We start from the raw sequence: 27051 nt of genomic DNA, 5'->3' as shown, positions 1-27051 counted from the left end.
GTTGGTAATTAAAGGATTTTATTTCCATGTTGAAAAGTTATATTTTTCAGCGACATTTGAATATTCTGTTATTTTTCAATCATACGCTCTAAAAATGGCTATTTGTGAATTTTGTTACTTTTGAAATCTTGGTCAAAAACAAATTATTGTTTTAATATTAACAAAAATATTTTTAAAAACTGATTAGCCGAACACAATTACTATGAAAAACTACCCTTTGGCCAACTAGTTTACCAAACATGGCTGAAGTATACACTGCCTATACGCTTCAGCTGTATAAGTTGTGTATATATGCATGTATATTATATGTTATAGGCATGTATATTATATGTATAGGTATGTATAATATATGTATATTTAATATAAACTATACACTATTTATACCCTGCACATGTTATGTAAACTCACCGAATGATATTTGGCTGTAATTTTCTCTCAATTACTAATGTCAAAAAACACTTTTTCGAATTATAGGCAAAATACTTTTTCCAAACAGAACATGCTATTACTCTACTTTGGGAAATTGACCGAATCAACCATATTTCAAATCCTCTAAAAATATCATAGAAGACTTGGCAGAAGATCCAAGATCAATCCAAAATAGTACTATTATGTTTATTTGACCTTTGAGCAAATAAATCATAATTTAATATAGGTGGAGGGGAAAAAAAGGAGTCTCTCTGTTCCAATATAGTACTTGCTAAAAATCCTACTTCACTTTTAAGAGTTTCAATTCAAGAAGCTAAACATATTTGCTATATCTGAAGCATAATAAATAGGTAATTCTCTGGTAAGTTCAAGAAAGTTACTTTATAATTCATGAATATTTGAAATTTTAGTTTCGACTTTATGAAATTTGAGGTGATACTAGAAGGTGTTTATCTGTGATTTAGTTCTTTACTTTTTTCATTTCTGATTTCTTTCCCCTGATTAAATTATGTTAATATCTTAAAGTTACTGATTCCTTTTTTCAGAATATTTTGTTGTGCTTTCTATAGTATTTTGTCATGGTTTGATCAATATCGTTATTTCTTTTTCCGACCTGCTTCGATACGCTTTTTTTTAGCAGAGGGTCTGTTGGAAACAACCTCTCTACCTCCCAAGGTAGGGATAAGGTCTGCGTTACACTCTACCCGCCGCAGATCCCACTTGCGTATATGTTGTTGTTGTTTGTTATCTTAAAGTACTCTGTTGTGAGCTCATCAAGTACTTTGCTTGTGAGTAATAGTAGGTTGCGTGGTAGATTAGTTTAGGTACATGCAAGCTGCCAGTCAAAATTGAACTTGTTTTTTCAGGGAAACAATGGAAGAGAACCTATTTAAAAAAAAAAAAAAAAAAAAAAAAAAAAAAAAAAACTAAATCAAAATTAGGTTTACTCTATTGAGTAATGAAGAATTTGTTAGGAAGAGAAAGGAAGCTAAGTGTGTTAAGTAAAAGGAAAAATATTTCCTAGAAAATGTTTTTCATTAAGAAATCATTAACATTGGTTGCTTCGAATTTCAAAATATATTTTCCAACAACAAGGGTAGATCACCTTCTTAACTTATGAGTGGAAATCTTTTTTCCTTTGTAAATATACCAATTCCTACTCTATATCACTTGCTTCAGCTAATATTTTACATCATTGTCAACCTTCTTTTCCCGCATTATTGTCGACCTTTAGTAATTAAAATTATGACCGACACACTATCTCATACTCTTATCTTCTATAATATTCACAATGTTCTTTGGTATACTGTGTAGTAGACCATGATTATTGTTGAATCATAGTATACTGTGATCAGGTATGTTAGATGGTATCCACACTATTCTTCGTATATAGTGTAGTATATTACGATTACTATTGAATCATGGGATACTGTGATTACTGTTATGTGCAAATTCCTCAAAACAAAAAAAATAATTCCCTGTTTAATTGAACAATTCTGAAAGCTCTCCTACTGATATTTGAACTACTAAAAAATTTCCTTGGTTTGATTTGCAAGGTAACATGGCAGAAGCGTTCATCGAAGTTTTATTACAAAATCTGAGCTCTTTTATTCAAAAGGAGCTAGGATTGCTTTATGGCGTCGATGAAGAATTAAGAAAGCTTTCAAGCTTGCTATCGACAATCAATGCTGTCCTCCAGGATGCTGATCAGGAACAACTGAAAGAAAAGGCAATAAGAAACTGGTTGCAGAAGTTAAACTGTGCTACTTATGAAGTTGATGATGTCTTGGATGAATGTGCAGGGAAAGCCATCAGGTTGCAGGGAAAAGCCCGAAGAAATGGATGCATTTCCATGCCATCTGGTTTTTCTTTTGAGAATATTTTGTTTCGTCGTCAGATAGGGCAAAAGGTTAAAGATGCCATCAGGAAACTAGATGGAATTGCTGAGGAACGTATTAAATTCCATTTGTCTGAAGTTGTGACCGCGAAGAAACAATCCACAACAGACGAAGTACGTGAAACTGGCTTTGTTTTAACTCCGGCAGAAGTCTATGGAAGGGACGATGACAAAAGGAAGATTGTTGAAATCTTAATGAAGCACGTCGATGATTTTCAAGAGCTTTTGGTTCTCCCTATAGTTGGAATGGGGGGTCTTGGAAAGACGACTCTTGCTCAATTAATTTTCAATGATGTGTGGGTGCACGAACATTTCGATTTGAAAATTTGGGTTTGTGTGTCATATAATTTTGACGAGAAGAGGTTGACAAGAGCAATCCTAGAAGCCATAGTTGGGAAAGATATAAATGCTTCTGAGTTAGCTTCTTTACAAAGTCACCTCATAACCTTGTTGAGAGGGAAAAGATATTTACTCATTTTGGATGATGTTTGGAATGAAGATCAAGAGAAATGGGATAAATTAAAAGCCTTACTAACAATTGGATCTAGAGGTACTTCAGTTATTACCACTACTCGCCTAGAAAAGGTTGCTTCAATTATGGGAACAGTACAGCCACATCGTTTATCCTGCTTGTCCGCGTACGACTGTTGGTTGTTGTTCAAGCAACGTGCATTTGGCCTAGATAGAAAAGAGAGCCCCAAACTTGTTGATATTGGAAAAGAGATTGTAAGAAGATGTTGTGGGGTGCCTTTGGCTGCTAAAGCTCTAGGAAGTCTTTTGCGCTTTAAGAGTGATGAAAAAGAATGGTTGTTTGTCAGAGATAGTGATTTTTGGAATTTGCCACAAGAAGAAAGTTCAATCTTGCCTGCTCTAAGGTTGAGCTATATTCACCTTCCTCAAGATTTGAGAAACTGTTTTTCTTATTGTGCTATATTTGAGAAGGACTCCAAAATTGACAAAGAAGAGCTAATTTATTTCTGGATGGCGAACGGATTTATCTCATCCGAGGGAAATTCGGAACCTGAGGATAGGGGTAATGAAGTATGGAATGAATTATACTGGAGATCTTTGTTCCAAGAAGTTCAACAAAATTCAGATGGGAGGATGTTGTTTAAGATACACGACCTTGTTCATGACCTGGCCCAATCTATAATGGATGATGGAATTCATGCAACAAAACTTGAAGGATGGGAAAAGATATCGGCGAGCAGAATTCGCCATGCAACAATACATGCAGAAGATAAGTCATTTCTTGCTTTTCCTAAAAGTACTATGCCTTACAACCCTTCAACAATCACAATGTATGGTTCTTTAAGGGTGTTGATTTTTTGCTCTGTTCAGTTAAAGGAATTGCCATCTGCAATCGGAAATCTAATACATTTAAGGTATTTGGACCTTTTCAGTACATGTATTGAGAGTCTTCCTCACAGTATATGTTCTCTTCAGAACTTGCAGATGCTAAGTGTAGAAGATTGTTGCTTTACTTCGTCTTTTACCAAAAGATCTGAAATATCTGAGAAATCTTCGACATCTTCGGCTAAGAGGCTGTCCATTGAGTCACATGCCTCCTAATATAGGACAATTGACACACCTCAAGACTTTAAACAAGTTTGTTGTAGGGAAGAAAGGATGTTCCAAGCTTAGTGAATTGCGATACTTGAATCTTCAGGGAGAACTAGTTATTGAACACCTTGAGAGGGTTGAAAATCATATGGAGGCGAAAGAAGCTCTAAGTTCAAAGCAAAACCTCCAAAGTTTAGCTCTGTACTGGAACCATTCCACTGGGTGTGAGTCATCAAAGGATGTTGATCTGCAGGTGCTCGAAGCGCTAGAGCCTCATTCCAACCTTAAGCATTTGAAGGTAATATTATATGTTTGCGCCTATTTTCTTACCATAATTGGGTTTTCCTTTTCCTATAAGGAAATATAAATTTTTCATATTTGACTAATCCTTTTTCTTGGAGGAAAAGGCCTAGACTTCTATAAATAGAGGCTCCTTCCTTCTCACTTGGCAGCATCCACTATGTATCCTAAGGGCTTTGAGAGTCTTGTTTAGGGGGAAAATTTGTGAGACACAAGTGTTACCCTGTCACTTGAGTGAACCTCTTTTTTCTGAGTGAATTTTGTGAGGTTATATTTCTCTCGATATTTTGTACTCTTTTATATAGTGGATTGCTCATCTCTACCTGAGGATGTAGGTCGATCGACTGAACCATGTTAAATCATTATATCTCCTTTGTATATTTCCCTTTTGTTGTCTGATTTATGTCTTTCGAGCTTTTCTTTGTTAGCTTTCGCATGCCATCTGCTTATTTCGATCCTAACAGGTATCTGGTTTCAGAAGTACAACCTTGGCAAGTTGGATGAGGGCTTCAGTTTTGGAAACCATCATTACCATTTATCTTCATGATTGTAAATACTGCTCACATCTCTCTCCACTAGTACAGCTTCCTTGTTTGAAATTTCTTTCGCTGAGGGGAATTCATGCGGAGTACATTGACAGTGACCTTGAAAGCGGAATATCCCGATTAAGAAAGTTCCCATCCTTGGAATCACTTGAGATGTGCAACCTCCCGAATTTAAAAGGAGTTTCAATCGAAGAAGGAGAAGAACTTTTTCCAAGTCTTCGCGAAATATGGATCGAAGACTGCCCTTTGCTGACATTTCCGCGTCTTTTATCACTCAGAATTTTGAGAATTATGACATGCTCGAACACGACGCTAGCCTCTATCTCTAATCTTTGCGGTCTCACCTCCTTAACAATTGATAACAACAAGGAACTAACTTCTTTACCTGAAGAGATGCTAACAAACCTCACCAATCTTGAAATACTGTCGATAAGGACTTTCACAAAGCTGGAAGTACTGCCTAACAGCCTGGCAAGCCTCACTGCATTGAAGTCCTTGCTTATTGGTTACTGCAACCAACTAGAGTCTCTACCAGATCAGGGATTGCAAGGCCTCACCTCAGTCCGTAAATTGTCAATCAACCGCTCTGATAGATTGAAATATCTGTCTAAAGGATTCCGGCACCTAGCTTCCCTGGAGGAACTGGAAATCTTTGGGTGTCCAGAGTTGGTTTCTTTTCCAGACGAGTTTAAACACCTGAATTCCCTTCATCGTGTTCACCTTGATGGCCTGTCAATGTTCCACACGGGAGAAGACACTGTTATTCACCCTAAGGAGTTGATTTTGTGGCAATTGCCTGAGGCTTTACGGCATGTCCATAATCTGCAATCTCTTTCTGTACGTAGATTCCAAAGTTTGACTTTATTGCCTGAGTGGTTAGGAGAACTTACGTCTCTCAAGGAACTGAACATATTACAGTGTGATAATCTTGCCTCACTGCCAGAGTCTATGGAGAGAATGAACCTTCAGTCCTTGAACATTTTGGGTTGTGCAATATTGGAGAAGCGTTGCGAGCCGGGACAAGGAGAAGATTGGTATAAGATTGCGCACATTCCAAAAGTGAAAGTCAGTCAGCATTGTGATTTTTTTGGTTTCAACTTGTCATCAGACAAGTTCATTGGTCTAAGGCAATTTCACTTATAGAAGGCATCATTGCTGAGATGATAAAGTTGTATTTTGAATTTCGTAATGGTACTATTGGTGAAGTATTGGCGGAATATTTATGCTTAATGCAGGTATACTTACCTTTACCTCCTTACTACATACACTGGTATATATGTCAGCTGTACATCACAAGGTAATTTTGTGTAAGTTGTGTTATTCTACTCCTTGCTCAAACACAAGCACTCTACTTTAATATTGTGCAATGCGCTACTGCAATTTGCTTGAAATTGTGCACTAGCTTTACTAGCTTTACCTCGATTCGCAAGTCCTTTCAAGTCAATAATGCACCCTGCTTTTAAATAAACAAGAGCTGAAACGCTTCTCCTTTCACTAGATTAGTGATACCGTCAGACCTCTCTATAATAGTCATCTTCTATAACAATATTTCACTATAACGACCATGTTTCTCTGGAACCAATCTTTCATGTTATGTTATATTATATGTTCTCTATAATAGCATTTCGCTACAGCCCAAAAACTATCGGAACAAACGATGTTGTTATAGAGAGGTTTGACTGTCCTTATTGCCATAGGCCTAGGGTTGCCTCTTATATGTCAACTACTGTAGTCATAGGGATTTCTTCGCCCTATTTTGAGTGCTATAATCCAGTAGCACCAAATAGCAAGATATCAAATAGTATGAAATTGCAATGTGGATGCCTTTTCACATATAAAAGTCCGTACTAGATGCACTCTTGCTTTCTATAAATGCAATTGGAGCTTATTTAAACTATTTTTCACTTATTGGAGTTCGTATACTAAGGTGCCGTTTGGCCATAAAAATTATTCACTTTTTTCCGGAATCAGCGTTTGGCCATGAAAATTCCGAATACAACTTGAAGTTGTATTCTGGAATACCAAAATCTCAAAAAACTTGTTTTTCAATTTTTTTTTTACTTTTTTCACTTTTTGGCAACTACATTTCACCAAAAACTACAATTTCAAAAACAATGGCCAAACACAACTCCAACTCCAATTCCAACTCCAAAATTCCAAAAAAAAGTGATTTTTTTTTTTTTTTTGGTATCTATGGACAAATGGGGCCTAAATCTTTTTCTTTTTTTTTGGAACAACACGTACTTAAGCTTCTCTGTCTCTCGCACACACACCAGGATTTATGATGTGTTTGTGTATTTTCTCTTTAGATTGAGGATGATATACAGTCTTTACGCTTTTTCAGACACAATCTAAAGGGCTATTCTGCAATTCCTAACAAACTTTACATGTTTCAATTATAAAAGGCCCACACTGAAAGTTAGAAATATTATCATGTTAAACCATTTCATGTGTATGGTGGTAGCAAACCATAACCTTAACAGGCATACCAAGAAAAGATAGAAGACAAAAGAGAAAGATTCCCTTGCATAAGCAAATCTAAATTTGTCAAATCAATGTCAGTCACCTACATCATGACTGCTGCTGCTGATGGTAATATGATGAATAGAGCTATAATTTTAAAGGTGAGAACTTGAAATTAAAAGGAGAAAGAGAGGACAATACCAGCTGATGCAATCAAGACTTAATTTAGTGGAGATGGTTAGAAGTTAACAGTGACAAAAGCTTTTCCACAACTTTAATGGTTTTGGTGTTACGTGAATGAAATGATTATCATGCAAACTGTTTTCACTCCTAAAGACCAATTTTTTCAGATATGACTACAAGTTGCTTCCACGGAACAACTTTTCATCAAGAAGAAAAATGCTGCTCCACGGAAAGATCAACTGCTCTTGCTCAAATTTCATCTCTGTCAAATTTGAATATTAAAATAGTGTATATGGTCATGATTTAATAGGTCAGGTCCACTTACTTTGTCTTATGTTGATCTGAAATGAAGAAAATGCTACAATTATGGACATCCCAGTGGACCCCCTCGGTTTTTCGAGAGAGAAGAAATACGAATTGCTTTAACTTCTTAGCACTAAAGTTTGTTTTACTTCTTTCTTGAATCTGTACTGCTTGAACTGCTATTGGACTCCCTTTTAGCCTCATCTGATCCTCCATTTTGTTTCTCACCAGTCCCTAAAGTTTCTGGAATCAAAGGATGATGACTGTAGTAAGAATATGGTTGTCCTGAAATGCAACTTCCAGGTGCAATATATCTATAGGAAGAAGGGTAAGGAAATGGCGCGAACGCATTAGGTTGAGGCCAATATACTAAAGGCATGACAGAATTTGGTGGATACATTGGGAAAACAGGATATGAACATTGGTTATGGTAGAGAATATTGGACGCGGTATTAGCCATTACAGGCCTTGTCATATCTACTGGTGCTTGAGTCACTGGACTTGGAGGCGAGGCATAGCCCATTAATCCGAATGGTGCAGGAGATGGGGCAGAACATGAAGGTTCAGAATGTATAGTTGTAGCTTTCTCTGAAGTTTTGGTCTTAGAGATTGCTTCTCTCTTGCTTTCCGTTTTCGTCGATGCTTTTTTCCCTTGCTCAGAATTGGGACTAATATCCTGGAAGAACATGAATATTGTGTTAGTCTAAACTGTGAAAGTTAAACTCGAAACTCTACAAGCTACGAACTTCGTCGCTAATATGTCACTAGATTGCTCATAGCTATCAGAATTTTTTGATAATCTGTCGCTAAATAGGATTAGCGACGGATTTTGTTGTTTAGCTACAAAATTTGGCCATTGCTAATTCATGTTTTTTTAGCCCTTAAGGGAGGTTTTCACAAGACGATTAACTTTAAAGTCACAAACAATGAATATCTTGCCTACTTATACTCAGAGGCAGAGCCAAGTAGGGCCGAGGGGGTTTCGGATGAACCCCCTTCGACAAAAAATTACGTTGTTTGTATATGGTTAAAATTATTTTTATGTATATATGGTAGATGTTGAACCCCTTTGGTGTCTTTGTGTGTCTGCTTCTTAATATTTTGAACCCCCTTAATGTAAATCCTAGCTCCGCCACTGCTTATACCCCCTCCTTTTCAATTTAAGTTTTTAGTTTGACTAGACACAGAGTTTAAGAAAACAAATGAGACTTTTGAATCTTATGGTCTTATCTAAAAATGTGTGGAATGCACCAAAATGTTCTTTGAATCTTGTGGTCTTAGTAGAATGTTGGAATGAGAAAGTTACCAAATATAGAAAGAGTCATTCTTTTTTAAACAAACTAAAAAGGAAAGTCAGATACTTAAATTAAAACGGAGGAAATAGTATACTTAAGAAACATTTAGGCAAGAGTAATTACTAGTAACTTGATGTAACTGAGTTTTACTTTGCAGCAGAATTACCACAAATTCTGGAGAAAATTGACCATGAGTTGCATATCTTACTATAGCATCAGTCTCATAATGTGATAGAAATAACTCCTCCCTTTCTGCATCCTCATCTGTCCTGCAAATGTAGAGATGATTCGACAACATAAGAAGAATCTCCCGAGCCCAAAAAATAAAAAAAATATTGCCAGCAGAACATCTCCGAACAAGGTAATGGAAATAAATTGAGAGGAGTTTTGCAGATGAACCACAGGATTATTACACAAATAGCCATCCAGATTCACTGTTTACTTTTCCTAGCCAGTATACATAGATTATACGCTGATAATACATGGATATACACATATAATACAACGATTATACATATATTATACATCTGCTGGCTATTTTTAGTTTAAGTGGTCGGGCAGACGCTATTTAGATTACTTCTTCATCAACCATTCCTCCACCTCGATTTATGTGTCTTTGTTTCAAAAAGAATGTTATCTTTATATATTAAGTATGTTTTGAATTCCAACAATCCCATTTTACCATAACGGCGGTCTCTTATAGGAATGACATGACATTTTTAAGACTATAAGATTCAAAAGGTATTTTTGGTATGTTATACACGCCTTTAGTTTAAGACCACAAGATTCAGAAAACCTTTTAACATTCTTTAAACTTTGTATCAAGTCAAACTAAGATATATGAAAATGAAACAGAGGGAGTATATACCCTTTTTATGCGATGAGTTGTAGGCTACTTGAAAATATACAAGAAAAACATGTAATGTAGAATACTTGTAATACTTCTGTAGGAGGTCAATTTTTTTTTGTTTTTTTTTTTTGTTTTTTAACATTCTTAAACTTCGTATCAAGTCAACTAAGATATATATATATATATATATATATATATATATATATATATATATAAGATGAAATGAAGGGAGTATGTACCCTTTTTTCGTGATATATATATATATATAAGATGAAATGAAGGGAGTATATACCCTTTTTTCGTGATTCACTATACGGCTACTTGATGAAAAATATATGACATATGCAATGCAGAATATGTTATGAATGGGGAATTAGCAGATTACGTTTGGGGCCCCGGTTGAAAGGAGCATGCATGTGATGTGGCTATAATAGAAGAGGAAATGTTGCCTTAGGATTAGCAATGAAGTTGTCTCTTTATTTTCTTTGTTGCTTAGATTAATTCTGGAACCTCCCTCCCTTCTTCCTTTTTTATGTTCTTCCCTTGGAAGATTTGATTACTAGTTTGGACATGAACTCTTACAATTGTACGTGTAATTCGAACTATCCATCTCAATACAATAAGGGTTCATTACAGAATACCTGTAATACTTCTGTAGGAGGTCCAAGTTCTTATATTTGGTTTCCCTTTGAACCAGGTCATTTGGAAAGCCAGACATGAAGAGAAGTGTAATTCCCAATGCCTTAAAGAAGAAGCTTCCGCTGCGAATATGGACCAGCATTGCCATCCGACATATAACCGGACCAAAAGATTTTAGTTTGTTTCTTCCCATCCGCTGCCTGACGTATCTGGTATGACAATGCATCAACTTTAAGTTACTATAAGCAAGAAAAATTCTGCTGGCTTTGTTTCACAGAGTACTAAAATCTCAACTATGAGAAAAAATGCCTTACTAATTTCATGTTTGTTCATTAGACAAGATACTTCTAAATTTTGATATATAGGCAAATAAAAACTAAGATGTGAGTGACCGGTAGAGCTAGGAGATTGTGCCACTAATTTTGTATTGTACACTAGTGTCTAAGTTATACAGTCAAACCTCTCTATAACGGCTCTGTCCCGATAACTTTTCGCTGCTTAGCGGAATGCTGCTATAGAGAACATATAATATAACATAACATGAAATATCGGTTCCACAGAAAATATGGCTATTAGTGAAATGGTGTTATAAAGGATGGTTGTTATAGAGAGGTCTGACAGTATACACTATCAGTGCAATTTAACCAGTTATTGCAGCTTATTACTCTACTTTTTAGATTACCATATCAGGCTCGATATGGAGAGCTACCTATAGTTGAACTCAACCTAATAGCATAAAAATTCTTTACACTTCCAATAAATGAAACATAAAGTCATGCACTATTGCAACGAGGCGTACAAGATACATTTAGTTAAGCAGTCTTACTCATTTTGAGGAAGATTTCTTGTCCTTCCTCCATACTTGATGCATAGGAATAAGCATGACGGGCAGCTAGCATCAGCCGGACGCATGGCCTTCTCCTCTTCGAGTATTTTAACAGGACATAAGGCTCGGTTCTGTTTGTTGGGAAAGAATATCTTCCTCCGAACTCCAGGATTTTCGTATAATACATGTTCCTGTCATAGGACATATCAAGTCAATTGAAATTTGAACCACTTATAGGTATAAGAAAGCAATACATCAAAAGTTTTAGACATCCATGTTTAGTAAAATAGCTTGATTATAAGTTTCAAGACCTCTACCAGTCTGTTATAAGAATGAACATGGTCATCAAGGAAATTGAGCTTTTCTTCTGCTAACGAATAGTTTACAATGGACAGATTTCTGTTCTTACAATAAACATTTGCTTCATCGAAAGGAGAATTTAGACTAAAAATATAGCCGCGGATGACCTGTATAATATTTGTTTAACCGTGTATAGTCTATGTATACGGCTTGGAAAAGTAAACAGTGAATCCAGTCAGCTATTTCTGTAACGGATCCGTTATTGAAACTAACTAGACATCTCCACATGCAGTTTAATATCCCAAAAAGATAATCGGAGGAACTGAAATGCGACATATAATTGAAGTTAGTAGCATACCCCTGGATTTTTTGCATCAATATATGGTTCTCCCTTGTGCAAAATGCTGAACTGGTTGAAGTCTAATTCATACATGTCCTCACTCCCATGCCTTATACCCAGAGGCGCAAAAACTAAGATTTTTCTCATAGTATGAGATTGAGCATTTTCCAGGGAAAGCTCTTTTGATCCTAGCAGTTTCCTTACTTCCTTTGGACAAAAAGCCATCTTTAGGGACTTTTTATGTGACAATGCAGTTCCCTGTCTTCTTATTCCATGATCAATCGAACGCGCTTCTGAAAGTGTCTCGTAGGTTTTGAGCATATTAAATTCTTCATTATTACAGTTCCTGAGTCCCCTTGCATTCTTGGAAACGTCCATATCAGTTGGTGAACTCTTTGCTTCAGTAATATCTTCGATCTCCTTTTCAATTTTCAAGTTCTTGACGTTTTCTATATGCATAATGTCAGTATAAGTGCCATTGTCATCAGATTCTTGGTCATCTTCGTCTTCGCTGCTATCAGGATCATTGTCTTCAGCTGAATCACTGTCTTTGGTTCTTTCGAAATTCAGAAACTTAGTATCATCCATGCTCATCCAATTCACTAGGCAGCGTTCTGTATGAACGTCTTCCATTAGGAGGATTTCTGTGTGATCCTTCACCTCGAAGTCCATGTTTTGTGTTCTGTCCTCGTTATTGTCTATACATTGTGCTACTTTTTGTCTCTTGAGCTTTCTGAAATGCCCTTCCCCTATACTTTGAGAACTAGTCTGTCATAAAGATAGTTAAAATAAGCATGGGAATTTGAATGTTCATAAAAATTTACAAGAAGATTTTCACTAATAAACTGTTAAGTTATATGCTTAATCTATGACGTTGCAGGTATACAAAGATAAATATAACGGGACAAAATTTCTGCTTCTCAACATAACATAAATGCACTAGTACTGAAACTCTGAAACAGTAGCAAGTGATTAATTATGTTATCAGAATCTTTTCAACTCCAACTTTTTTGAATATGCTCAAACAAATGCTACTGAAATACAGACTTTGAAAGTGAATCATGTTATTGCATACGCTCCGAGGGAAACTCATGGTTGAACTTTTTTTATATTATATGTTGCTCGGACTTTCCAAAAATGTTGTTCGCATACGTGTCGGATCCTCCAAAAATGCGTTACTTTTGGAGGATCATACTTTTTGGAGGATCCGACACGAGCCTGTCGGTATTTTTGAAGAGTCAGAGCAACATAGCTTATTACTTCCAACAAGTTACTTGGTACATTCGTTGCTACAGTTGTTAATAGAGTTTTCGTCGCCATCACCCCTCCCCCAAGCCCCAGCCCACTAAATATATGATGGCATAAACCATTACTTCACAGCCTAAGGAGAAGTTTTGTTCAAGAAATTCTTGCAGAGGTCTTACCTATTGAAGTTCAACCTGTATGGATATGCAAAAACAACCATCTATAAACTATAGAAATCAGAAACCAGTTTCATATAGTATGTTTTAAGTCTTCAAAAAGAGCAAAACAATGTTGCCAAAAGGAATTTCATAGACAAGAAAATAGACCTTGGGTGCTTAAGTCAACCTCTAAAATTGAGCTCGTGAGATGAGAATTGTCCAAGACCATAAAGGAGACACAACAACTCATTCCCTCAACTAATGTGGAACACTTAATGATAGTGAAGCACTATGAACAGATGATCAAAAGCCAAGTAAGAATCACAGTAACAATGATATAGCTAATATAAGAGTTAAGTTGAGCAATCATACATTTGCATTTGAGAACTTGAAGTCTTTTTGTTGTTCTTGTATTTGAGACTCAAGAGCTGATATTCTCTCCATGAGCTCTGAATTTTTCTGTTTCTCCCTTTGCAATTCAGCAGAAATCTCAGCGATATTGACATTCAGAGTTTTATCTTCTTTCACTTCTTGCTCAACAATGCAACATGCAGAAGCATTGACCGTGCTGTTTTTCGACATTCCTGTTGTGATATTTCACCTAAAATCCAAATAAAAAAAAAGTTTCAAACTTTACAGTTGAGCAAAAAACCAAAGAAGTATGTGTGACTTTGAGATGGGTTCGGTAGAAGCTGTGGCTTTTAATGCAAATGATAAAGATGAATAGGAACTGGTTATTATCTAATTTAAGAGGTACTATTGAAGTACTTGATCAACTCAATGTGCCTCAATCACAACTAGCTCAGCTAGTTTAACTATTTTAATGCTGGTCAGGGGGCTCGTCAAAAAATTACACTATATATATAAGGTCAAAATTACTTTTTTAGGTTTATACGGTAGATTTGAATCCCTTTGGCTTCTTCGTGTGTTTACTTCTTTATATCTTGAAGGGTAGCGCTAAGTGGAGTTTGGAGAATGATCCAACCACATTGAGTGTATTGTAAACAACCTCTCCTGCATTTTTTGTAAGTTTATTTTCATGGGATTCCAAAAATATAAATAAATAAAAATTTAGAATTAGGACGTGAGGAGGGGAAACAGGTTGGAGAATGGGAGTCGTCACTGATAAGCTTGTGTTCTAATTTTACCGAAAAATGAAAGTACTTACCATGCATTTATTGGTTGTATTACGTATATGACTTGTGTGCAACAAACGGAACACACAAATCTTTATGTTCTTTCGATTTTTCAAAAGTGTTGTTGCAGCCACGTCAAATCCTTTAAAAATGCACTAGTTTTGAAGGTTTTAACATGCACTCGGGTGTATATTTGAAGAATCCGAGCAACATAGCTCAATACTCTTACTATTTATTATTGTCACTCGTTCTTTTATCTTGAGTTTTCCTTACTGTACAAGATGAAATAATAATAGTATTAGTCAGTGCACATGAATTCTCATGGTGAAAATTTTAAAATATTATTATAAGAAAGCAATTTACAAAAAAAAAAATGAAAAGGAAAGCTTCGCTGTTAAGGGGAGCAAGTGAGGCTGGTTTTCGCAATAATCGAAACATTAGGAGCATCCTAGGCGCCATTTATACTATTATATTAGTATGTTACAAGTCTCTTGACACAAAACAAATAGTGGCGGAACCAGAAATTCAAAAAAAAAAAATATGCCAAGATGATTTAACAAATTATATATATGTAAAAAAAATTATTTTTATCCTATTTACATAGTATAATATTTCAGCAAAGAGTGTTCAATTGAACCCCTTGCACCATTGTGCCTCCATCCCTCAACACAAATGTTACTTCCTTTTGTCCATAGTCATAAATATATTTGTCTATTGATCCTTATCTCTTCTTAAATAAAAAAACAGCTCGGTGCATGAGGTATGTCGCGTTCACACAAGGTCCCAGGAAGGGTCGCAGCTTAAGGGGGTAAACTGTAGGCTGTTACCCTTTATCTCTCCTTTTAAAAAGGAAAAAGCGATTTGGTGCGTGCGGGATCGAAATATTCGTGATCATGTCATATGGGATCTAAGGAAGGGTTTTACCTAAAAGGTAAATTTGAAAAAGAAATAAAAAATAACTTCTTCTAAAACGACAAATATTTAGAACAAAGCCAATATATCGAAACTCACATTTGGGGTAGGAGAGAGCAGTAAAGTTTTTTAGTCCTAGGATCCTTTCTTTTTTGATCATTTTATTTGGACAACCAGCTTTACAGTACGGTTATTCATCCTTCCATATAAGTAAACTCCAAGGAACAACATTAAAAAAGATTACATTTTTATTTGTCTTGGTATATGAGCCAATGTAGCAATGACAGTCTGTTTCCAAGGAGAAAGTGCACACGTGCACATGAATATAATATGCTTAATGGGAATACAACATAAAATATTAACCTCACGTGCACTGGCAATTTCAAAGGATTTGTCTCCATTCTTCAATTGCAATTTATGTCAGCAGAATATGAGACTTTAACCTTGGATTCCATCTTCTTAAATTCTTTCAAAATAAAGCCTGATCCATGTACCTTTCCTTTTTCATAAGGAAAAACAAAGATTTTTCATATTAACCATGTAAACTGAATGCAAGAGAGCAAAGTGTTGGCCGTTGGGTGTGAATAAAGTTTTACATTGATAGTTAAAAAGAAAAAAGAAGTTATTTGTAAGGTGATGAATAATCTTAATGGTGTGAAGCTTTTTGAGAGTGTTCAATCCAACACAAAGTACATTAAAAGCAATGTAGCTCCTCGGTAACGGATTTATGCGAACTTTATAATTTTTATACGGAGCACGTGTCTATGCGTGTGATAATCTACTACATACAACTTTAACAAATTTTAGATTTAAACGTATGATTCTAAAATTATAGTGAGTTCGACATTAAAAATTTTAAACGGCAAGCGCATCAAATTTAAATTTTGAATCTATCTTCTATTATACTGAACTCTATGATTTGTCAAGGGGGGTGTTCCATTTACGAAAAAGAAAGAATCCTTAGTCACAGCTTTAAATTGCATCTCTAGTTGTTCAGTAATTAAAGGTGCTTAATGAGTACATGCACATACTTAATATCAATTGGCCAGCATTAGTAAGAAGAGCAAGGGACCCTTTACTACCACTCTTATTTAAACAGATCTGGTATATATATATATATATTTCACTCTTATCTTTCTATGTAATGATTAAAAAGATGTGTTTTTTCTAGTGCTTGATGTTACAACTTTCCTAGGATTTTGTTCATTCAACAATTTTATAACCTGTTTAACTAGGATTTTGAGAAACTGCTTATTCTTTTTAAAGAAAATGCTTACTTTAGAAAAATGAGATATTTGGCCAAGTTTTTAAAAAGAAAAAAAAAGTGCTTTCAAGTACTAGCAGAACTCGTATTTGAAAAGCTGAAAAATACTTTTTCCCTAAAGCACTTTTTAAACCTTTGACAAGCACAAACTGGTGTTCTAATATTGACAATTTTTCAAATTGACTGCCAAAAACAAATTGCTACTCTTGAAAAGTACATTTTTCAAAAGCGGACTTTGAAGCTTTGGCCAAAAAGGCTATAAGTAAGAATTATAGAAAAGAAAACAACATTTAAAGAAAAAATCAAGTCAACAATGAAAACAGAAGATCATGACACCCTCAGCACGATTAACTTCCATATGTCTTCGTCGTATTAACTTTTGCCTTTTTCCCATATAACACGTGGTGTCCGAGTCATCTTATGTGCATCAAGTACCCAACCTCAAATTATAACTTGCTAGTTAACCTAGTTAAATATGAAAAGCATCCAATGCCTCCCATAGACATCAGTCATTAGCATCTTAAGCACTTCAGTGGCATCAAGGCCAACAAAAATCCTCTCTTTTTTCAAGCATAGAGCTAGTTTCAGGTTGTCTTATTTTGTAATCTATAGACAGGGTCAACATGACAATACGATCCACACAAAATTACAAGGGGATCGCGTACATCAAAGGAAACTCAAAATATGCCATTAACTACTACGCACACATTCTCCGCGCGAACTCAACCTACACGAAAGTGCCTCCTTTAATCCAGTGCTTCCTGAAGATAGTTGAAGGATTGAAGAAATACCTAGTACATCACCTATACTTCATCTCCCTTTTCTAAAGTGATTGTCTCATGGTAGACGCCTCTCCATCGTGCTGACTGGTGAACATTTTGTGCTTGTCGCATGAGTATTTCCGTCAATGCACTAGAAAAGCCTTTGTTGCGGTTGTGTGGTTCCACTTCTCATCATAGCACAGAACTCCTCATAATTGATCCTACCATCCTGGTCAATTGGAAGAATCGGTATGAAATTATCGGGTGATTTGCAAGAATGACCTCCATATGGGATGGTCTTGAATTTTGGCCTCGCTTAAAAAAAAAAATCTTTAAAATATGACCTCTATTGCTCATTGGTCATAAGTTGTGACATAAATTAGTTTTGCTTATGAGTTAGGACTTCGGGACATTTCAGTAAGTTAGAGACAGTAAACCTGCTCGATTGGCAACAAATTTAGCATCAGAGGTAAAAGTTGTAACTTCTGCTTGAATAGCCAACACATCACACTATCTTCATTGTTTGTAACTTCTTGAAATGTCCTGATCTCCTGCCTCATAGGAAAAGCTAACTTATGCACCCACTGCAACTAGAATTTATGTCTGATGGGTAATAGAGGTCATTTTTTAAAGATTTTGTTAAGCGTAGCCAAAAGTTCAAGACCACTTTTTATTATGTCCTATTTCTACTTATTTTCACATTAGAGTTTTCAATGTCAAGTGTTTCACATAAGACCACTTACATTGTCAGTGTCCACCTCTGTGATTATTTCCTTGATTGTGGCCTCATCACCCATACCATATTCCTTCATAGCGTTTTCCAATTCATCTCTCGTGATGAAGCTGAAGAACATTAACAACATATAAAAGTGAACATGTTACTTACCCGGCAAAAGAAAAATGTGTGAAATGTTAAAATTTTACACGTCCACTGCATGCTTCTAAAAGGTTCAGAAACCATAAAAATCTTCCAAAATAGCCAAAGCATAGAAACAGCCAGCGAGAGACCATTACAAAGGTTCAATTTTAGATCAAGAGAGTGTCCCAAAATCACACGCTGGTGTCCACACCAGCTTGCATGCACCTCGACTATTCTACTGGGTACCTGCTACCTCTCACCAAAGACAAGTACCGGGTAACTCTGCCCAACAAGGCATAGGCAAATGTGAAAAAATCACCTGAATGTTTTTTGTCTCAGCTGGAATTTAACCAGAGACCTCATGGTTCTACCCCTACTTCATTGACTACTAGGCCACGCCCTTGGGCACCGAGGATGCCCCAAAATCACCTTTACTTCTTGATTCTATAGAATTCCTCTTAGTTCTTCATAATCAGGAAGGTTTCTTGATGGAACTACCATATGGCAAAAACTATGAGGGGACATCTGATGCTGGGGTAAGCGTTAAGTATTGCTGTATTAACTCCCAAGTTAAAGCAATCGGAAGCCATTGCCCTTTAAGCTTATGTTGTTCGGACTCTTCTAAAATGTTGTCGCACCCGTATCAGATCCTCCAAAAATGCACTACTTTTGGAGGATCCAACACGCACCCGTCGGCATTTTTGAAGAGTCCGAGCAACACATCGTGTAAGTAAATGAAATCTACCAACCACCTATGGCCAATCCCACCCTTAACTCGAGTAAATTAAGGAATTAGATGGCTCTGGAGGTTTTCCTCTCAATATCCCAATGGTCTAACAACAAAAGTAATCACTTGCAAAATCTCCGGCCCCTATCAAGTAATTGATTCCCTGTTGATGCCATGAATCCATCGATAAACCAAATAAAGGGATATTTCCTTATGTCATGATATAAGATATGAGTAGCAACAAGGAAAATAATACTCCATCCGTCCCAATTTATGTGAAGGTGTTTGACTGTGCACGGAGTTTAAGAGAAAAGGAAAGACTTTTGAAATTACTGGTATAAAACAAGCCATAGAAATCTATAAATCATCTCATTAAGGGTAAGAAGGGAAGTCAATTGTTACTAAATATAAACAGATGTCATTCTTTTTTGGACTGACTAAAAAGGAAAGGGTGAGACATAAATTCGAGCAGAGCGATAAGGTTTTTCTTTTGGTTTTGGAAAAAATTATATTTTATTGATCTGCATTGGCATGTGGAGCATTTGCTGAACACACCAAGATTTAGTAGTCAAAACTTCAATTAGAAGTTTTTATGGACTTACCCGCTATGGTCCTTGTCAAAATGCTGAAAAGCTTTAAAGAGATGTTCATCCCTTTCAAGCCGATGTCTATGCATTGTTGCGGTAATAAACTCAATGTAGTCGATTGTTCCATTTCCATCCACATCAGCCTGAAATGTTTAACCGTATTACAGGCTAGAAACTGAAATTAAGAAAAATTAAATCTAGTCAGAGGCATCATATTACTTACAGCTTCCATGAGTTGCTTGACTTCAGTCTCAGTTAGCTTTGATCCAAGTCGAGCCAATCCCGACTTCAATTCTTCATAAGTGATTGTACCACTATTGTCTGTATCGATGTTGTCAAACATAGCTTTCAGACCCTTGATTTCTTCTTCAGATAAATTTTCCGCAATGACCTGGGGAGATTACAAAACGTAACAGAATATCAAGAGCTTGTCAGAACAGAAAATGCTGATATCCATATCTTTGCTTTGACTTGTTAGTAATCCGAGTACATGTTAGTCAAATTCAGAAACTGTAATTTGTAGACCTTCGTTGGATGAAAATCCGTCTACTGATATGACGCTTCTTGTGAATGGAAAATGATCATCAATTAAGGGTGCGTTTGGTATGAAGGAAAATGCTTTTCATAGACAATGTTTTCCTGGAAAATAAGTGATTTTCTAACTTATTTCTGGTGTTTGGTAAGCAAGCAAGAAAATATTGTCTCAAGAGCATTTATATGTAATCTAGGAAAACACAATGACGGTGTAGTGGGATGGGGTGGGTAGTGGAGGGTCGGGGTGGTGGGGGTGGGGGTGGGGGTCGGGGTAGTCAAGCTGTGGGGTTGGGGGTAAGAAGGAGGAGACAATGAGCTTGAAATGCCACTTATATTACTTGTTTTCCCTACTCCCACGGGGGAAGTCATTTTTCTCAGTTTTAAAGAACTTATTTTCCTAAAAATTTTGACCAACCAAACATGGGAAAATTGAAAAACGTTCCTCCATACCAAACACACCGTAAGATCTTACTCAACCACAAAAGACACCTTGTGGATGGAAAAATCAGGTGATGTTAAGAAATTTTCACATCTAGTTGAGCAAACATATCCATTGTTTAGCACCTTCCTTAGAAAGATTAAGTATTTGTTTGCGTATAGTTCCACTTCCACTATCAAGTGCCTAGAAAATGCTACATCCTCTAGATAATTCAGTATGGAAGGCATATGCCCTATCACTTTTGCTACTGAAGAACTAGTAATGATAGTCAAAGATTCTGAGTAACAGCAGTCTCGAGAAAATACTTAGCTGCCAAAATTAGATTGCAATATTAGATTCTACCTTCAATGCAAGTTTTTTCAGCTTGTTCATTGCTCTGAACTGCTTCATTCTGGACAGTACTGCACTGTCTATTGGCTTGTCTGATGCTTCTCCAAGTCGAAGCCATGGATGTTCTGTAGAAACAAGCACAATGAATGCTAAGTATTAAACAAGTAAACAAAACCTAAATCCAGCATATAGAGCATTTAAACACAAGGTGCATGCCAGTGACACCCCTTGCTTGCAAGCAAAGACCTAAGAAACCTAGGAAGCAAATTTTAGTGGTCGATGAAGACCATGGTTTCTCATCTGATTAAATCTTAAGGAGCAAAGCTACCTAATGCCTGTATTGATAGAAGGATCCAGGTAGGAAAACACTTACCCATAAATAGTGTACAGACCAAGGAAATAAATGCATGACATGTGTCTTTTGTATGTGGTTTATCACTTAGCCAGGATTAATTATGTATTCTTAACTCATATCTTTTAACTATGGTAAATTAACATGGTTTGGCGCATGCACTGGGTTCAAATAAGCGCATCGTGATGCAGGTATCCAGGGGAATAGTCGAGGTGTGCACAAATAGGCCCGAATACCATTGTTAAGAGAGAGTGAGCGAGCGAGAAGGAGAGAGAGGAGAGGACTGGATTAACCAGAATGACACATCATGCTTACTCTGTAGTATGAGAACAACTCAATGTGATTTATCCATATACTGAAACCTTAACTATACCCAGAAAGAAAAAAGAATCGGAAAAGAAACAAGAATATGGGCTGCTAGTGATCCAACAGAAGAACGAATTCTTCAGAAGAAATGAGAACTCAGCAGTGAAATCCATTACAGAGAACCAAATATGCATATGCATAATGAAAAGACATGACACACGGCTGTAACTTTTGATTACACAAAGGGAACAGACAGAAATACCAAGAACTTGCGCCGAAGTAATTCTCTTCTTTGGCTCCTGAGTTAGCATTTTTCGAATAAGGTCCTTGGCACTATTTGATATAGATGGCCATGGATCACTTTGAAAGTCGATTTCTCCTTTTAGGATGGCATTAAATATTCCCTTTTCAGTTTCTGCAAAAGATTTGGCAAAGATACGTTAACAAAGTACACAATCTTATTAAACTTGTATTTCCATCCTTACCAGCCCAAAATGGAGGCACACCACTGAGTAGAATATACAAAATAACACCTGCACTCCAGACATCTACTTCCTTCCCATAACTACGCCGCAATACTTCAGGAGCAACATAATATGCACTACCAACTATATCACGGTACACCTTCCCTGACATTTATAAATAAAACATAAGTTCATCTATTTTAGATCCTAAACAGAAGAATGGAGGAAACAAAAGTTGAAGTCAACTATGGTAATGATCCATGCAGGAATACTGAACTAGTGGCAAGACAGCAGTATATTGAACGGGATGCAGGTTTAAGTAGTTTGTGAAATCAACTACAGTACAGAGAATCCCAAAAAAAAAAAAAAAAAAAAAAAGGAACTCAGATCACAAGACTAGTGGATGTGTAGTTAAGTATACCTATCACCTAAAAAAAGGGTGAGAACAATAACAAGACCAAAAAACAAAAGCAAATATAAACTAAGAATGTCCTCTAGGGTAAGTTGGGAGGGATCCACTAAGGTTTGTTTTTACAAATTTAATTAATTTTCTAACTTCAAACTTATGCGCCATTTACTATCTTTTGGGATGCCACTGAATCACTGACCTAGGTTACTCTACAAAGATCCAAGTGGAATTTGCTTGGTCGACAACATGCTATCTCGGAGAAAATTTGTATTAATCCAGCCATCAAGTCTTAATCGGTATCTTTTTAAATCGGACTAGAAGTTATTTTAAGTCTTGTAGGAACAAGTGAGTAATTAGCTCAAGTATTACCATATTCCTCTATATCAGTTAATGGGAAAATAACAAAAATCGCGAGCTGCCACTGTTATAAGAAAAAAAGGAGGGGAGAGTTTTTTTTTTTTAATTGACAGTGGTCTCCGGGCCAAGCTTGTGTAAACCTCAACTATTCCATGAGTACCTACAACCTTCGACCAGCGCAGGTACCGGGTGACTCTGCCAACCAAGGTTTAGGCAAATAGGAAGAAACGCCTTGTTTTTTTTTTTCGCCTTCGTTGGGATTTGAACCTGAAACTTCATGGTTCTTCTCCCACCTCATTGACCACTAGGCCACACCCTTGGACTAAAGGAGCGGAGAATTATATATAAATTAAAATCTTATGCAAACTTTTGTTGTTTCTCTAGTGCTTTTATGAATCCCTATTTTGGGAGGTTACATCTGGTTCTTGGCTCTAATCAATAGATATATTCCTATTCATCAGACGTCCCAGGATCAATGACAGACGCCTTTTTCTCTTTCTTACATATATGGGTCATGATTCGGGCCTGACTCAGCCAAGGATACATTAAAGGGTAGAAAACTCAAATACTAGTTCCTTTTTTTGGGTAAAGTAATAATTCTATTGATTTGGGATAAAGTTCCTGTATACAAGCACTACATGAAAAGGTAGACGTCATAAAAAAAAAAATGGTTCTCTAGAAAGAATCCAATCATCTATACAAACAGGGAACTCCGGGTACACCAAAATTAACCAACAAAGCAGGATATTCTCAGATACGGGTTCCTTTTGTCTGTACAGACTGATTTTCCTATTTCTAACGGAAATCATTCCCACGCGGTTTATCTGGAACTCAGAGAAGTATAAACTTCAGTCACGATATACGTAATCTTCGACGATTTTTAAAATTAATTATGATTCTTGGACAAATTTATTTACAAAGATGGTTTGTGCCATTCATTTCTATAAACTACTTTATGATTGGCTAGCTTGCAACTTTAACACTTAAGTATTACGCCCTCTGTTTCAAAATTTAGGCAGCTTACTTTCCTTTCTAGTCTGCTTCAAAAAGAATGTCAATTTCCATATTTAGTAATTCTTTAACTCCAATATCACAAGATTCAAGGGCATTTGATACGTTATGCACATATTTAGTTTAAGACCACAGGATTCATAAGTCTTACTTAGTTTTTTAAACTTTGTGCCTAGTCAAACTAAGACGCATAAAATAAAACGTCGGGAGTATGTCTGTTTGACACTTGTAGTTTCCCTCGGAGATGTCTTTTTTCTTTATTATGACTATATATATAACATATCAAACAAAAAAAAATTAATAATTTTTTGACAAGATTTCTCATGTGTCAATTTGGGATACATATCAGCTCAGATTTTAAATGGGCTGAATTGGACAGGTCAAATAGGCTAAGCTAATAATGGGAGGGTCAATACGGGTTGTGCGGGTCGTATTTTCTTGGGCTAATTTTGTCACACCCTAATGGTAATCATTGATTGCTTGCTTGATTGGCAGGATTGATGCAATTCTTATTCCAGCTAACAATAAATACATCTTCAACAAAGATTCATGTATCTTTAGATTTTATCCCAAATCCCCAATCAAATCTCTTCTTTTTGAAGACTTCTCAAATAGAATCTACTGTTAGTGTCTTAGCGCTAAAATGTCCTTGTCGTCATGCATTGACAGACACCTCGAAGCAATAGAAGTCATGTAAGCATTTAAAACTTAACATAATATCAACTTCTTCTCAAATAGTATCTACCGTTAGTGTCTTAGCGCTAAAATGTCCTTGTCGTCATGCATTGACAGACACATCAAAGCAATAGAAGTCATGTAAGCATTTAAAACTTAACATAATATCAACTTTTTCTCAAATAGTATCTACAGTTAGTGTCTTAGCGCTAAAATGTCCTTGTCGTCATGCGTTGACAGACACAACAAAGCAACAGAATTCATGTAAGCATTTAAAACTTAACATAATATTAACTTACTGACAACACAACAACTTATTCTAAATCTCGACGGAAAAAAAAACTGACCTTCTTCAATGAAGACAGAAAGTCCAAAATCAGTTGCCTTAAGCATAGCATTTTCAACCTTACTAGTCAGCAAGAAATTCTCAGGCTTAAGATCCCTATGCATAACACCCATAAAATGGCAAATGTTAACAACATTTACAATCTGTCTAATAATCTCAGCAGCATCCTTCTCCGAATAATATCCCCGAGCTATAATCCTGTCAAACAACTCTCCTCCAGCACAAAGTTCCATCACGAGGTGGACCGATTGCCTATCTTCATAAGCACCCTTGAATTCCACAATGTTTGGCTGCCCGCTCAAATGCTGCATAATTTGAATTTCCCTCTTCATATCCTCCCTATCATTCTTACTAACAAGTTTCCTCTTAAGTATGGACTTACAAGCATAAGGATTCCCAGTTGAATTCTCGGTACAATAGTAAGTTACTCCAAACTGACCCCTACCCAACTCTTTCCCAAGTGTGTAGATCCTTCTAATATCGTCGAAAGGCTTTCCTAATATGTTATTCAAATTGGTTCCTTGCATTTGGTCTTGGGGCTGCACGGTAACAGGGCGTGCCTGTTGCTGGGGCTGAGGTTGCGGCTTTGGCTGTGGCGGTGGCTGACATGGTCTTTCTGGCTGGGGTTGTGGTGATTTTTGATATTCTTGATTAACACTTCTTCTTCCATACACATTAGCACCTTCTTGGGTATATTTCTTGCTAAAACAACCACCCATTTCTACCGTTTATTCGACAAGATTGAATTTTTTGGACTTCAATTCCTAAAGAAGTTACAAGAAATCAAAAATTTGGGGTTTTAACAGAGTAAAAGATTGAACTTTGGAATCAACAATTTGAACCTTAACAGAACAAAGATAGTAACTTTGAAAAGATTGAATTTTGGGACTTTATTTGCTCAAGAAATTGGGGTTTAAATGAGTAACAGATTGCAACTTTGACAAGATTGAGTTTTTTGGACTCCAATTCCTCAACAAGTTGCAAGAAATCAAGAACCCCAACAGAGTAAAAGATTGCAACTTTGACAAGATTGAATTTTGGGACTTCAATGAGATACAAAAAATCAACAATTTGGGGTTTAACAGAGTAAAAGATTGAAACTTTTGGCCTTCAATTCCTCAACAAGTTACAAGAAATCAAGAACATGGGGTTTAACATAGCAAAAGATTGTAACTTTAACAAGATTCGAGCATTTTGGACTTCAATTCCTCAACAAGTTACATGAAATCAAGAACCCCAACAAAGTAAAACATTGCAACTTTGACAAGATTGAAACTTGGTACTCAATAAGTTACAAGAAATCAAGACTATGGGGCTTCAAAAATGTAAAAGATTGCAACTTTAACAGAGTAAAATAGGACAACAATGTGAATTAAAGATTTTGAGTGGTGAAGCTCAATTAGTATACCTTAAAATGATATTGGACAGGTCAGAAAATGCCAAAGATTTGAACACTGTACATTGACTTGGACACAACTTCATTTAGTTTTGATTAGTCCACTTTCTTTGTTTGCCAGCTTTTCTGTTTTGTCTATCCTTATTTTCCCACTAGCCAAAAGAAACCCAGTTTTCTTGTGAGGAAAAAATAAATAGGTCGGCCATTTAGAGCCTGTTTGGATTGGTTTATAGTTAAAATAGCTTTTAGGATAAAATAAAGGAGAAACGGCACGCGCCCCCTCAAACCAAAATAATTATCCGCTCATATCTTCATTACTTTCATACTCCTAGAAAAAATTAAAACTATTTACTCGAGATGCCCTAAATTATGATACCAACATGGTATATAAATATATCATAGTATAATGAAAGACTGCTTCAGTCCTTCCCTTAGTCCTCTAAGATATATTATGATATATAAATATACTGAGATGGTATTATGGATGATCATGTCATTCGCAGAATTGCCCTTCTTTTGGGGTGGTCTTTAAATTTTGCCCCTCATATTTGTAATCTTTAAATTTTGCCCTTCCGCTAAAACTCATGGGTTCCAGGTTCGAATTCTCACTCAGTCAAAAAAAATTTTAAAAAAAAATTGCAAAACGAGAGTTTAAATTTCACTATGCCCCCACCTTAAATTTTAGTTATATTTAACCAAAAGTTTGCCTTGATGCGAACTTTGGGAACATATATATATATTTTATTTTTTTAAGTAAACTTTTAGTTATGTCTTAACTAAAAGTACTTTTCTTATAAAATAACTAAAAGTATTATGGGAACTTTCCCATAACTATAAGTTTGCATTAAAA

General features: G+C 36.0%; 5 protein-coding genes across 11 annotated transcripts; 2 read left to right on the top strand and 3 right to left on the bottom strand.

The window, feature by feature from the left end:
- Nucleotides 1–521: 521 nt before the first annotated feature.
- On the top strand, nt 522–8048 carry LOC132036164 (putative disease resistance protein RGA3). Of its 6 annotated transcripts, none has more exons than XR_009409535.1 (4): nt 522–790; nt 1986–4187; nt 4654–5969; nt 7915–8048. XR_009409535.1 is itself a non-coding variant. In XM_059426428.1 (2 exons), the coding sequence occupies exon 2, from the start codon at nt 1991–1993 to the stop codon at nt 3896–3898; it is 1908 nt and encodes a 635-aa protein (XP_059282411.1). In that variant the 5' UTR covers nt 522–790; nt 1986–1990; the 3' UTR covers nt 3899–4569. The 6 variants fall into 6 exon arrangements, 1 of the variants encoding a protein (XP_059282411.1); XR_009409534.1 differs by lacking the exon at nt 7915–8048 and adding an exon at nt 7548–7886; XR_009409536.1 differs by lacking the exon at nt 7915–8048 and having other exon boundaries at nt 4668–6035.
- On the top strand, nt 4038–5877 carry LOC132038195 (disease resistance protein RGA2-like). The gene is made up of 2 exons (XM_059428904.1): nt 4038–4187; nt 4654–5877. The coding sequence occupies exons 1-2, from the start codon at nt 4038–4040 to the stop codon at nt 5875–5877; spliced, it is 1374 nt and encodes a 457-aa protein (XP_059284887.1).
- On the bottom strand, nt 7829–11446 carry LOC132036167 (uncharacterized). 2 transcript variants are annotated; one of them, XM_059426431.1, is made up of 4 exons: nt 11294–11446; nt 10470–10676; nt 9145–9247; nt 7829–8359 (listed from the first exon to the last, which is right to left on the bottom strand). In XM_059426431.1, exons 1-4 carry the CDS (start codon nt 11377–11379, stop codon nt 7829–7831), a joined length of 927 nt encoding a protein of 308 aa, XP_059282414.1. In that variant the 5' UTR covers nt 11380–11446. The 2 variants fall into 2 exon arrangements, with proteins under 2 accessions (XP_059282414.1, XP_059282415.1); XM_059426432.1 differs by having other exon boundaries at nt 9187–9247; nt 11294–11445.
- A 415-nt stretch (nt 11447–11861) lies between these two features.
- LOC132036166 (uncharacterized) lies at nt 11862–14067 on the bottom strand. The gene is made up of 2 exons (XM_059426430.1): nt 13709–14067; nt 11862–12701 (listed from the first exon to the last, which is right to left on the bottom strand). Exons 1-2 carry the CDS (start codon nt 13916–13918, stop codon nt 11940–11942), a joined length of 972 nt encoding a protein of 323 aa, XP_059282413.1. The 5' UTR covers nt 13919–14067; the 3' UTR covers nt 11862–11939.
- Nucleotides 14068–17183: 3116 nt separating this feature from the next.
- LOC132036165 (calcium-dependent protein kinase 21-like) lies at nt 17184–25626 on the bottom strand. Its single transcript, XM_059426429.1, has 8 exons — nt 24807–25626; nt 22029–22172; nt 21806–21958; nt 20898–21010; nt 19806–19973; nt 19598–19725; nt 18153–18252; nt 17184–17638 (listed from the first exon to the last, which is right to left on the bottom strand). Exons 1-8 carry the CDS (start codon nt 25522–25524, stop codon nt 17561–17563), a joined length of 1602 nt encoding a protein of 533 aa, XP_059282412.1. The 5' UTR covers nt 25525–25626; the 3' UTR covers nt 17184–17560.
- Between the last annotated feature and the right edge of the window lie 1425 nt (nt 25627–27051).

Source organism: Lycium ferocissimum, chromosome 11 (assembly GCF_029784015.1).
Source record: "Lycium ferocissimum isolate CSIRO_LF1 chromosome 11, AGI_CSIRO_Lferr_CH_V1, whole genome shotgun sequence".
Classification (NCBI taxonomy): domain Eukaryota; kingdom Viridiplantae; phylum Streptophyta; class Magnoliopsida; order Solanales; family Solanaceae; genus Lycium; species Lycium ferocissimum.
Note: the sequence above shows the minus strand (reverse complement) of the source record. Positions and strands in the feature narration are given on the sequence as shown.